The sequence below is a fragment of the Rousettus aegyptiacus genome, unplaced genomic scaffold, assembly GCF_014176215.1.
Source record: "Rousettus aegyptiacus isolate mRouAeg1 unplaced genomic scaffold, mRouAeg1.p scaffold_m13_p_1, whole genome shotgun sequence".
NCBI lineage: Eukaryota > Metazoa > Chordata > Mammalia > Chiroptera > Pteropodidae > Rousettus > Rousettus aegyptiacus.
The window spans coordinates 161,468,241-161,481,827 of NW_023416284.1; the positions used below are offsets into that span (position 1 = coordinate 161,468,241).

At 35.7% G+C, this 13,587-nt stretch overlaps 2 protein-coding genes across 2 annotated transcripts; both read right to left on the minus strand.

Annotated features, from left to right (window-relative positions):
* Positions 1-630: 630 nt before the first annotated feature.
* TAAR5 (trace amine associated receptor 5) lies at positions 631-1,752 on the minus strand. Its single transcript, XM_016124611.2, has one exon. It carries the CDS (start codon positions 1,715-1,717, stop codon positions 704-706), a length of 1,014 nt encoding a protein of 337 aa, XP_015980097.2. The 5' UTR covers positions 1,718-1,752; the 3' UTR covers positions 631-703.
* A 5,148-nt stretch (positions 1,753-6,900) lies between these two features.
* Positions 6,901-8,022, minus strand: LOC107499936 (trace amine-associated receptor 4). Its single transcript, XM_016124608.2, has one exon. The coding sequence runs from the start codon at positions 7,942-7,944 to the stop codon at positions 6,901-6,903; it is 1,044 nt and encodes a 347-aa protein (XP_015980094.2). The 5' UTR covers positions 7,945-8,022.
* Positions 8,023-13,587: the final 5,565 nt, after the last annotated feature.

A 13,587-nucleotide genomic window follows, 5' to 3' on the forward strand; every position in this document is an offset into this window, starting at 1 on the left:
TTTGTGTTATTAAAGAAAAAAATAAAATATTCCTTCAAAAATATGATACATTCACTCAGCGATCACTGAAATAGACAGACCGGGCATACAAATCTTTTTAGTGATTGGCTGCCAAGGAGACAGGGATTCTAAACAGAACATTTTGAAAACTGATCCAGACACTTGGCCACGATTATGAAAAGTGATGTGAAATTAGGATTCAAACAATGTTTCTCCAAGTAAGGTTATAGGATATTTGAGACACTTTAGAAAGCAAACAACACAAGACTCTAATTTTCTAAATGAGCAAACTCGGTGGTGAGGGAGGGATTCAAAGATTGCTGAATTGTCCCAGCAGGTTCTTCCAGGTGGCAGAACCAAGACGAGAAATCAGAAGTCCTCAGTGCTCTTTATCCTTCGCCTCTGTAACTTCGTTGTCTCAAGAAAGTAATGAATGAGGTACTGAATGTTTTCAGAATTTTAACTTATCCAATAAATATTTAAATGATTTTACTCTCTCTTTTTCCTACATCTTACTATAGAAACATTGAATGAGGGGGTGCTATATTTCATTCCAAATTAAAAAGTTGTTTTTTCTCCAGCACTTAAACCAGGCTGCCCTGGAAGTATGCGCATAAACCCATGACACCACACAGCCCACTGCTAGGGCACTACTCATCCTTCCTGCAAAGGCCTCCCGCTTTCCTGAATTCCATTAAAGGAGTTATTCTTGGTACAAATCAATAGTGGGTGTCCGAGGTGAGAAGATCTCCCGACTCAAAATGAGTTTCAGTGCCTTCCTGAACCACCGGTAAGAAAAGACATAAATGATTGGGTTACAGGCTGAGTTGAAATAAGCAAACCAGATAAAGATGTCAAAGACCAGGGGTGGCGTGACAAAATTAAGGAGGCTGTCCACCAGTGTGTCGATGGTGAAGGGAAGCCAGCACAAGAGGTATATGCCCACAGCGATACCCAGGGTCTTGGCTGCTTTTCTTTCACGCTTGGCAGTCCCAGCCAGGTTTTTGCTGAGGGAGTTGATCTGCTGGGCCTGCCTGGAAGCAACCATGAAGATCTTTACATACAAGCCGATCATAATGAAGCAGGGGAAAAAAAACACGGGGAAGTTTATCCAGCCCCAAAATTTATTGAACAGCAGCTGGCAACTGCCCACACAAGGCATCTCTTCCAGCCACTGGCTGAGCCCTCTCTCTATTACATCTGTGTAAATAAAGAAGGCAGTATAACCTGCTGGCATCCCCCATCCTGCCAAGATGAACCTGAAAGCCACTTTAACTGTGAACTTGGAGGGATAGAGCAGAGGCTCACAGATGGCACAGTGGCGGTCAATGGAAATGAAACAGAGATGGAAGATGGAGATGAGGCAGAAGAGGGTGTCCAAGTAAGTGTGCAGGCGGCAGAGGAAGTCTCCAAAAAACCAGCAGCTCTCCACTGAGCGAACAGTGCTGAGTGGCAGCACCAGCAGACCCAGAAGCATGTCGGCCAGTGCCAGAGAAAGCAGCAAGAAGTTAGTGGGAGTGTGAAGTCCTCTGAAGTAGGAAACAGAGAACACCACAAACAAATTTCCTAGGACTATAATAATTATTCCTACTGCGCAGACGAGGTAGATGGTCACCTGAATACCCAAGGAATGGACAGTCCTGGGGCAAGACCCATTCACCTGGTAGCAGAACGCCAGGGGGTATTCTTCAGCACCTTGGTTGAGGAGGGCACTCATTTATGGTTTGTACTCTTCCTCTCTCTGAGAACTGGTCACCTGTTCTTACAAAAAAAAAAAAAAAAAAAAAAAAAGTCTGCTAAACAATTAGAAAGTGATATCTAGGGAGGAAATAAAGGGCAATTTGGAAACTAGTACAATTTCTCTAGGTACTAAATCAAATGCACCCTGAAAATCAAATGCAGCATGAGATTCAAGGACTCATAAGAGTTACTTCTGTTAGCCCTGGTTCGTCTGAAATTAGTGTAGATGTTATCTATAAAGAAAGAAAAGAAAGATATAGACTAAATGTTTTCCTAAAGAAAAAATTAGCTATTTCACAGCAGGTATTTTACAATTATTGAGAGTGCTGTCTCTTCCATTTTGATAAATTACCTATTTTTAAATGTTAAGTGAAATTTAAAGTTATGAGTCTGAAACAAGTGAAAAATTAATTCTTGTTAATAAATTATTACTTGGGTAAAGAGTAATTTCTGGCTCCTTTCTTCAAGAATTAAATAAATTGACAATAAAATCAACAGATTAAGCCTTTTAATTACATGTCAGCTCTTCCAAAGAAAAGAATCACCATACAAATAAGTGAGGGAATAAAATTATTCTGTTTCAGTTTTGCCTGCTGCTTAATTTCTAAAGATAATACACAGTGTTTACACATCTTGGGAGAATTATCTGATATAAAAAAGTATTTTATCTATCTTAACACTAGTCTGCAAAGTTTAAAGCAATTTAAAATCAATTGAATTCAGTTTTCAAGCTACTTACAGAGGTAGGGATCAGAATCACTAATGGGAAGAAGTTCTTTTTGGAGCCGGTAGACATAAGCATACAGAATCTGCTTCCATCCAGAAAGATGACAGATGTGCAATCAGTTAATGATTTTATACTCCAAATAGAAACTACTCCTCCATGTGATGTGTTATGCAAATGAGCACTGAATAAATACCAAGGGACCTAGTTTGCACTGTTCACAAGTCTCAGTAGTTTAAGATTCCTTCTCAATACAAAATCATCATTTATCCTGCCAATTAAGTAGAGATGAAAATTAAAGACACAGGATTTATACCATCTTTTGTTTAATTTTTTTTAGTGCAGTCCTTATATCCCTTCTGCTTTAGGACTACTTGTACACATTTCTCTCAACAAGAAAAATAATTGAGAATAATCGATTTGTGACCCCCACACTGAATTCATCATGATGTCTTCTTTAAGCTCTGCATTTTGTGCTGCTTAAAGAAGCCATAGTAGATGAAACAGTTCACCTGGACACAGAAGTGAGATTCTTGTACTGCTACTACCTAAATCATCGCTTACCCTCTTCCTCCCTCTGTCTCTCCATTGATGAGTACCTACAGTTAGACTCATATATCTGTCCCTCACAGGTGTGTTATCAAGGAAAATAGCATGCTCAGTAATATTCTGATCTCTCTGTTTCTTGGCGTTTAAGAAGATGGAATGTCTCTTGGTGAAATCATTTGCAATATAAGTCAAGCTGATGTTGTAAAAATGATAGAATTCTAAGGACAACACTAGATTACATCAGCCAGCAGGGCCTATAGAAGGCGGCACAGGTAAACAAATGAAAAAGTTGGCATGCACTTCCTGCTTCACAAACCCCCAGCTAAACTCAGTGGTGATAGTTTAAAACTTGTCTTGTGCCAAGTCCATGTACATGAAAACAGCTCTTTTACTCCAGAGGAAGAATCCTGCACTACCAGATATCATGACACTCTTAGTTTACACGTCATAATCCACATGCAATCAGCCAGAAAGCCTATGGCTCTAAATCTAATCCGACCGAGAATTCGTGAAAAATAGAGACAAATGTCTTACAACAGGAATAAGCCTTGAAGAGGGAAACTCACAAACATTTTTGTCTCTGGGATATATATAACAAACTTAAAATTCAATATACTTCAGTAGCTGGATGTGAATCTTTTACTAAACTTGTTGACACATTTCTTGGGCCTAAAATATGAGCAATCTTCTCTAAATCCCAAACCAGGCTAAATTTCCTCCTCCATACTCCCTTAGCTTCCTGCACTGTAATTGAATGGCTATGGTCTTTCCTATTAGGCCATAAGCCCCTTGAAGCCAGAACTTGAGTTTTATTCATCTCTGAACTATAAGCACTCAGAACAGCACTTGGCATATAACAGATGTTTAATAAACGTTGAACTTAGTAGCTTTGAATATAGAGAGCAAGGTGTCCTTGGCAGTCCAACCTCCTGAAATAAAGACTATCTTGGTCAATCTGGATAAGACCTAGAAAGAAGAGCAGTATATTAGGAATCATAGTGATTCATTTTTCCTTGGACTGGCCTGGAAAGAGCATGTGGAGCTGTTATGAGAAACAATTGATTTAATTTTCACAGAAACTGTTTTAAATTATAAAAACTCTTTGTTAAGGTAAGAAATGATTATGGCTGCAGCAGAAGCTTCCACTTGCTCCTTCTTTTCTCCTTTATTTAGCTCTGCTCTTAATGAGCAAAAAATAATGATGATTTACAGAAAGGACCAACCCATAGCCCCAGACCTCAGTTCCTTGATATTAATTCACACATTTTTATGTCATTTTGAGGATCAAATGAGAAAGTGAGTATGTGCTAAATGACTAACTTCCTTTCTTATTCAGTCTTTCAGATTTAGTAGTCCAAATGTCTCTGTTGAATTCCCCCCAAAAAGGAAAGGGCTCATCATTGAAAGCAAGTTGTAAAACCATCCTGAGATAACAGTAATTTACTGAAACATTTCAAGACCTAAATATGCTATATTCATATAACCAAATTAGAAGTATTGACCTTGAGAAGCTATAAATATTCAACAGAATACATGGATCAAGAGGCTACTGGGAATTCCCAATTGAATAGAGATGTTATTAAAGGTGTTTTGGAGTAATGAGTAGTCTCCCAAAGCAAAGGTAGATTAAAAAAGAAAAAAGGTTCATAAAAGAATTTGTGATTTATGTACATGAACATTAGAAACCTTAAGATTAGGTGTCCTAAATAGAAGTGTGATGTCATTGGCTAGGTTGTAGAATGGGGAGAGGCAGGGGGTGGAGGGGTTGGTTAACTAAGTATTCTACTGTTATTATAAGAATTACTACAAAAATAAAATACACTTAACATTAAATCTATAGTAATGGTAATAAATTTTTTCTTTGCAACCTATAAGTATTTTAAGGTAATTATTGTGAAAAGCAACCTTACTTCCTGCAAAAATTGTCAAACATTGATGAAAAAATTGCTCTAACCACATATTAACAGATTCAAAGTTTGTATGCTATATTGGGCTAGAAGAGTCCTTCTATTGAAGATCTCGTTTTAAAAATTTCCCAATCTGTAAATACATAGGATAGTGAACAGTATGTCTACATGACCAAACCTTTCTGTAAAGCACTTGGACTATTGACATATTAGGAAAAGGAAGGGAATACCTAATTTTTATACTCAGGAAGTTTATTGTATGAGCATAAAAGCTTTATTCTAAATATTGCAAACATTTCTGAGTTGGTGAGTCGTTTTACACTATGTACTTCTGCTGGCCTTGTCCCAGAGTTTCCTAGCACAACACTGTGCATGTATGACCAAAATCCATTACTCTGTTCAATTTTCTTTTTTCCTCCATCTTTACTCTGAAAAAAAAAAAAAAGAGAGAGAGGCTCCCACTGTCCAATATCCTTTGTTTTATAATTGTTTATTTCTGTGAATGTAAGTAACTTTCTCCTATTTTCCTCAAAGATTCTATGTTTTAGTTATCCTGTGAATGTGTTCAGAGATTTTTATGGAAAAGGCACTATGCTAAGCATTGTGGGATACCAAGCTGAGCAATATAAGGACATAGTCTCACACACAAGAAGCTTATAGTCTAGATAAGGAATGAACACACTTGTGCACACTCAACCCTAGTACAAAGCAGAAGTCAAAAGAGACATATTTGCAGTGGTAGGGTGGGCATAAAAGAAAATGCTGGGTGTGTTGAGCTTGAGATACTTCACTGATAATAAAGTGAGGAACTTGAATTTTGTGGAAATGATAGGGCTGAAGATAAATATATTTGAGAGAAATATATAGGTAATTAGTAATTAAAGCTATAGGATTAGATGAGATTAGAACAGGGTTTCTCAAATATGGCACTACTAAAGTTTGGGCCAGATAATTATTTGTTGTGGGTGACTGTTCTGTTCACTATAGGATATTTAGCAACATCCCTTACCTCTGCCCTATGAGTGTTGTAGCAACCAAAAATGTTGAGGACCACTGGATTAGAGAGACAAAGAGATGATATGAAGGATGGAAAGATTATAAAGAATAAAATGTAGTGAAATAAATTCATAAGTAGGAGAAGAAAGAGTGAGACAAAAGGACACACATAAGACAATGAATATTATCTTTATACTCCAGGGGAGGGAAAGAGCTTCAGTCTGTAAATGAAGCTCAGTCTTGGTAAATAATTAGTGGGTGCACACACATGCACAAAGAGATGGACACACTACCTGTGTGTATACACACAAGCCACAAGTATATAGAGATAAAAAGTATATATTGAGAAAAGAAAGAATATATTTCTAAACTCTTTCATTATCCATTCTTCCCATTTAATAAGACAATCCAAGTTTATCAAAATATTGCAAACCTCACATCAACTCTTTTTGAAAGAGGTTTAACTCAGAACCAATAAAATTGTAAGTAAATACAACTGCCTGCTTCCTTCTCCCCTTCTGTCATTCACATACTCCACAATTCAGGCTCCCAGTGTTCTCAAACTTTCTCTTCATTCTCCTTAGATGTAATAATAATCTCAAGAAAGATTTAGATAAACTCTACATGGCTGTCAATGAATGTGATGACCAACTGTGTCTTTTCTTCTTATGTTTACAAGAAAAAAAGTAAAAGATCCCTTTTTGATTTAAGCCAAAAGAATGCAATTTCAAATCTCTAATTTTAGATATTCAGGAATCAGCAAGCCTTGGAAGAGAGTTTCTTCTTATTGGAAGTGCCTTCCCCAGAACCCTAGAAATTAACCACTATGGTAGCTATGGTATACTCAGAAGGCTAGATCGAGTGCTTCTACTTAGGTCTCTATTACACCAACTGGAAGAATCTCTTTATCTAGTCTACATTTGGGTGGAAAGAGCATCCAAGATTCCCTACCATGAAAGAATCTTAGAGAATAGAGAGCATTGCCTAAGTATGTGCAGGAAATAAGCTTACAGTAGAAGAGTCAGGGTGGAAGATCCTTCCTGTGACAATCATCCTCACTGCCTTGCGAAACCATGGATAGAACATACCATATATAATGGGATTGAAAGTAGAATTGAAATAACCCAGCCAGAGGAAGATATTGTACAAATCTTCAGGAGTTGTAAAGTTAATAAAAGGGTCTGTGATGGTCAAGACAAAAAAAGGCAGCCAGCACAATACAAACACTCCCATGACTATGCTTAAAGTCTTGGTGGCTTTGTTTTCTTTTTTGGATGATGTCTTCATTTTGCTCTTTGACCCAACCCGTTTCATCATAGGACCTGTGCCAATTTGCTTAGTGTGCTTCCTGGCTACTGTAAAAATGTGTAAGTAAATCCCCACCATTGTTGTCCCGGGAAGAAAGAAAGCTATAAGGGAGGCCAGCACTCCCCAAAGCTTGTTAAATATCAACACACACAAGCCTGTACAGTCAATGGCTGCAACAAAATCTTCTGCACCAATTATGTTTAATTCTGAGAACACCAGGCCAAAGGCGAAAAAAATTGGAATAGACCAACTGATGAACAGGAAGACCTCTATGACAGGGATGGTAATTTTTGTAACATAATGCAAAGGGTCACAAACAGCATAGTAACGGTCCACTGAGATGAAACAGAGGTGAAAAATTGAAGTGGTACAAAGCATGATGTCACAGCAGCTGTGGACTTTACAAAAGAGATCTCCAAAGTACCAGCAGGATTCGATGGACCTGATCATACTGAAGGGCATGACCACACAGCTCAGCAGAAAGTCAGTGGTGGCCATGGAGAGGATCAGGAAGTTGGTCGGGGAGTGGAGTTGCTTGAAGTGGGTGATAGAAATGATCACAACCAGATTGCCCACCATGGTCATCACTATAGCACCAATCATGACAATGTACATGGCAGAGGCACTCAGCATAGACCTCACATTTCTAGGGCATGAATTGTTAACCAAAGCAAAGCAAAACTGTATTTCTGTGAGATTCCAAAGGTCAGATGAATTCATCCTCTTTGTCCTGTAGGTACTATGACTCTTTTGCAGAAGTGCTGTGCTCTTATCCTTTCTATGGGAAAAGGGGAAAAATAATAAAAATCATTGGCAGAGCAATTTTTCAGAGTGGCCCAGCTAGCTGTATTTCCTATTCCAAGTTGAGCTCTCTACTAACTTGGAACACTGCTCCCCAAATTTGAATGTGCATACGAATCACTGATACCTTTTTAAGACACAAATTCTGAAGAAGGTACAGAGGGTGGGGTTGAGAATTGGGATTTCTCACCAGCTCTCAGGAGATGCCAGTGATGTTAGTCTAAGGACCACCCCTTTGCTAGAGAGGAACTAATGACAACTGAATAAATATTGCCACCCAACTTCTAAGCAACCCAGTTAAAACCACCTAAGTGATTCAGGCAAACGTGTGTTCTGATTACACAAATGTATAGCCCTCAATCAGGATTTTAAATCTAAAGGCAGATTAAGATTTTTCCCTGTCCCACTTATATTAACCAATTTGCTGGATAAAAGCCCCTCGAGAATTATCTAGACCTGTGGAACTATTATTTAATGTTTAGCTTAAATAAGAATTATAATCTAAAGATTGTGTTTCTTTCTTTTTCTTTTTAAAAAATTTTTTCTTGTAAATATTTACAAATGCTTTGGTTCTTGCCACTTAATACATACTATTTAATTAAGGAAGTATTTATCCATACAATGTAAACAATATAATTTTTAGAATTTAGGGGAAAATATCTCAAATGATAGATTCTGTAAATCCCTTGGGGTATCTCTTTTCATTTAGCAGGTACATTCATGAATTCAAATTCAGGCTTAAGTCATCTTGTCCACAGATTTCAAGCCTCAGACTGGGAACAAATTTGAGATGCAGGTGTGCTCATTGTTTAAGCTGCCACTTTATAAAATTATGCTGTTGCTCTTAAAATGTGAAATTAATGGGAATGACTCACCCAGGTTTGATTTGTTTTTCCAGTACCAGAAGTAGATGCATAGCTCTGATGACCAATGACAAACATTAGTGAGATCTAAAGCCAGGTTTGAGAAGTGGACTTTGTCCTGAGAATAAATTAAAATTCACTGGTCCATTGAGAAAATGAACCTACAAGCATGTCCTAACAGGTTTACTTGGAAAAAACATTAATAAGAAATATCTTTGAAAATAATATTTAAAATATTTGCTACTATAGCTCAATAATTTTTTCCAATGTGTGTTATTTGAAATCTTAAAATTATAGCACATTTTATTTGCTCTGGATATATTAAATTAATTTTCAGATTAGCATTTTTCTTCAGATATATTTTAATTGTACCAATCAAACATTATGCAATTGAGTCGAACTTGAGAACTAAAACAAAAAGAAGTAAAACGTAAGAAGGACAAAGGCTTATTTAACTTTTTTACAAACTGTAGACTATAAATTTTGGAACACACAGCATAAATTATTTAATTACTTATTTTAGTTTCTAAGTTCTACGATATTAAATATAATAAAATCTTAAATATCTGATTACTTTAATAAATTAAATTTATTCTGTTTTTATCTTCTTTACTTAAATTTTTTTCTTTTGTTCTTCTTTTCAAAGTTCTCTTTAAAATTAGCTGTAAAGATAACTAACAATTACCACAAAATTACTTAGACATTTGTTACTTGTATATACATAGACAAACCATTCCTTATACAAAATAGTACAATCTTCAATATTTCATAGTATAATTTTTGGAGTTGTAAATTTCATTTTCGAAAACCTAATTCTTGAAAGCATTGACATAACTTCATCTCCTAGGTTTGTAAGGGCAATTTTACTTGTTGTATTTTATTTTTTATTTATTTTTTATTTTTTTGGAAAACATAATATGAACCAGCTAGACAGTTATAGTATTACCTCATGTTTCTGATGCATGGTTATATATATCAGGAAAATATTTAAACCTTTAAATGTTAGATTAAGACAAAAAGAATAAGACTCACATTTACTTTAAAAATTATTACATGAGTGAATTATTAAAGTGATGTTGAAGGTAATAATACTTTTAAGCTCCTATCTTAAGTTTTTGGCCAAAAATTTTAAAAACAAATAAGAAAATGCAAATATGACTACTGGTCCTCTGCTCTGTTAACAAAAGAAGATTGTCATGAAAGTAAATGCAGTTAGGGGATTGTTGTGATTTAAAAACTGGACAGAATGAGATTTTTTTTTTTGAAGATTAATTTCCACAAAAGGTACAGTAATTTTTAATAAAATAAAGTTAAACCCTCTATGACATCTCACTTTTATCATGAGAAATTATTATTGTTGTTATACTTTTTTTTTACCATTAACATTGCAACAAAGAACCAAATTAATAACAACATTACAAATATTTCACTTAATGAAAGCACAGATTGTTTTTGCCAGGAGATAAATAGAATCGTTTGCTAACAATTCTGGAGAAGAGCAAGAATTATTGCCTTGTATTTTAGTTCAAATTTAGCTCTTTAAAGGAAAACATTTCAGAATAAGGAAACAGAAGCAAAGACTCTCAAATAATGATTTTGAAAATGTAAGTTCCTCAGAATTTCAAAGAAAAAATGAAAATGGAATCAGGTAATAAATTTTTCTCAAGTATTAGATATCTAAAATTCTACTAATGTGTATATATTGCTCTCAAATAAGAAGAAAAATATTAAACAAATTCAATAATGCATTTTAAAGAAAGTGGAAAAGTTAGGAGAGAACACATCATACCTGCTTTATCAGGCATGATTTTTCTTCTCTTACTAGTAACATAGCTCAAACATTCCACTCTGAGACTATTTCTCTGAAAATAATGATTTTATCTCACACATACAATAGTTTCTCAGGTAAGGGAGATTATTTGTGAATTAGATTTAAGAAAAATCTTCTATAGGTGTTCCTCACATTGCCTCTTTAGAATTTCAGTAATTTTTTAAAATGATACAGGTTTATTTTTATAGAGAAGTGTTTTAAGATTGGTTCCTTTCAATATGCAAAAAAAAAAAAAAAGGATAAATCTTTTTTATTTTTTTCCTCTCTTACTATATTATTTTTTGGTTTAACAGAATTTGTTTAGCTGATTAGGTATTTCAGAGCTGAAACCATTGAAAAGTGACTTATCTGTTGTGCTAAAGTTTCTTACCATGCAAATGAGCATTATGCTCCACTATTTTCTTTCCTGCTGATTTCTCCCCAGAAAACACACTTAGATCCAAGCCCTTATAGGTAGGCTCCTGGCAAGCTGTGCTGACATCAGTATTTAACCTTAAAATATGCCTCCTGAGGCTGTATTACTTGTGTCCTGCTTTTGACAGGTGTGTTCTTTAACAACCTTCAGTGTGCTGCCAGCAAAGAGGCCACAGCAATCACCAGAGAATTGGCTCTGGGAGGATGAATCAGTTATATGCTATCACCCTTATGATTTCAAAGGAATAACGTGGACTAGCCTCATAAATGGCTGAAGTGGAAAAGAATGAAAATATGGAAGGAAGAAAGGAAGCATGGAAATGAGAGAGGGAGGAATTTAGAAAGGGAAGGAGAGTGGGAGGGAGGGAAGGAGGGAGGAAGGGAGAAGATTTAGTTAAATCCAATAAATGTTCACTCCCCTTATTACTAAATGCTAGATATTTTCAAACTGTGAACTCTTTCATCTTTAGTGAAAATTTGACACATTTATATCTTTTTTGTTTGGCTACCATGCACAATCAGTAATATTCACTCACACTATGGTTCATTGTCTATAATTTTTCAAATAAAGATCTTAGCTCAAACAAAAAGCATTAAAAACTGTGTTTCAAGCCAGCCAAGTTGAAAGGGAAAACTTGCATCATCATGTGCCAGGGAAAAATAGCATGATGATTCCAGGAGCAGATCCTGAAGCAAAGAAGTCAAAGGGGATGGTGCCAGAAACAAGGAACGTGAGGCTTTAGCAGTCATTTTCTCTTTTATTAGAAGTTTGTTAGCCTCAGTTCATTTTAAAATTTTATTTCAAAAAGAGGCAACTTCAAATTCCTAGTAGTGTTTGGAAGCCTCAAAATATCACTCGAAACAGGCGTCCCATTCACTTTTGCAAATCTCAGACCTATTACTATCCAATTCAGTTTGAAGAAAATTAAGTTTGGGGATTTCAAAAGTTCCCCACAATGGCCATTGGTGTTCTAAGTTACTTTTGGTCAAATTGGTCCATTCAGTTAAGAATGAACATAAGGAGGGACTGTGGTCTTTAAACATAAATTTGGGGTCTATCCCCAAAACTATTCCTTGAGTATAAATCCCCACTTGACCTTGTTGGAATCTGAGTCTAATCTCTCTCCTATTGCAAAAAGTCCATTGTAGAACCTCCCTTAAATAAAGTCTGCTTTATCATCTTTAACAAATGTCATGAATAATTTTTTCTAACACATACCACATGAAACTTGTAGAGTAGAGAAATATTTCAAAAGTGGAGAAACAAATGAGACTTTCAAAAGCAGAAACTGAGAAGAAGCCAAAAGTGATAGAAGGATCACTGGATATGAAATGGGGCAAATCAATTTTAATGTTCTCATCTGTGAAGAAAGAGGTGTGATTAGGTGGCATCTATGGTCTTGTGAGACTTAGGAAGAAGGAGCCTGGCAGCGCTCCTCATGTCCTAATGTCTCCACCTGACACAGCCTAAAGTGTTTACCTCAAGGCCAGCAGTGAGATTGGATCAGTAAATATCCTTTGGTAAACATGAAAACATTTAAATTATAAATTTATCAAGCACATTTGCTTTCCTACTAACAACTACAGGGAATAAAATTGTAGTGGTAGTCCTTACAGAAACATATTTCTTTTTAAGACACCAGTTAAGCCTGGGTAATTTTCCATAGTTGAATCTAAGACACAATGATGTCAGGGCTTATGGAGAGGACTTGGAAGAGAGACAGGAAAAAGCCAAAATTAAAATTTCCTATTTAATCCTGACCTTAGATTCAGAAACATTCTACCCTCATTCTGCTCCACCTTTCCTCCCTCCCACAAATTAATCCCCAATATGAGGGGATGTGGATATGATTTTTACATATAATCACGTGTGTCCAAATCTATCAAATAAAAGAAAGGTTCTGTTTGTTTCACAGAACTTTTACTGGAATAATTTTTCAATGAAAGTTAATGATATGACTTAAATCATAGGCATTGTGGTGTGGATGAAATTTATTTGGTAGGACCTTCAGTAACTTACAGAGAATGTGGTTAAAACAAGTACAAGGCGGGGCCTTGTGATCGCTAGCCTATGGCGTAGACACACTACACAGATTAGGCAGCTAGAGAAGGAGGAAACAGGAAGCCATTTCAAATATAAACCACAAAGTGAAAAATTACAAGGATAAACTCAAATTGTGCATGATAATTTGTAATCAACTGCTTCTCCTATGTGCAGCTCTTTTTAGTGAGTTTTGGGGTGTCAGAAAATAACTGAATAATTTATATAATGATTGTTAATAATTCTCCCAAACCACATGCTAAGGTGGACTGGTAATTGATAGTAAAGATCAGTCTCATGTCACACATTTTCCATAGATTCACAGGTCACAATGATGTTCCCTTTTCTGAATTCCTAGAGTGAAATCAGAGAGGAATCAAAACCATTAGCACTTTATTTTCTTTATTCTTATA

Bases quoted from the DNA above. Each gene is read 5' to 3' on its own strand.
- TAAR5 (XM_016124611.2), bottom strand. From the start codon at position 1,717: ATGAGTGCCCTCCTCAACCAAGGTGCTGAAGAATACCCCCTGGCGTTC.
- LOC107499936 (XM_016124608.2), bottom strand. From the start codon at position 7,944: ATGAATTCATCTGACCTTTGGAATCTCACAGAAATACAGTTTTGCTTT.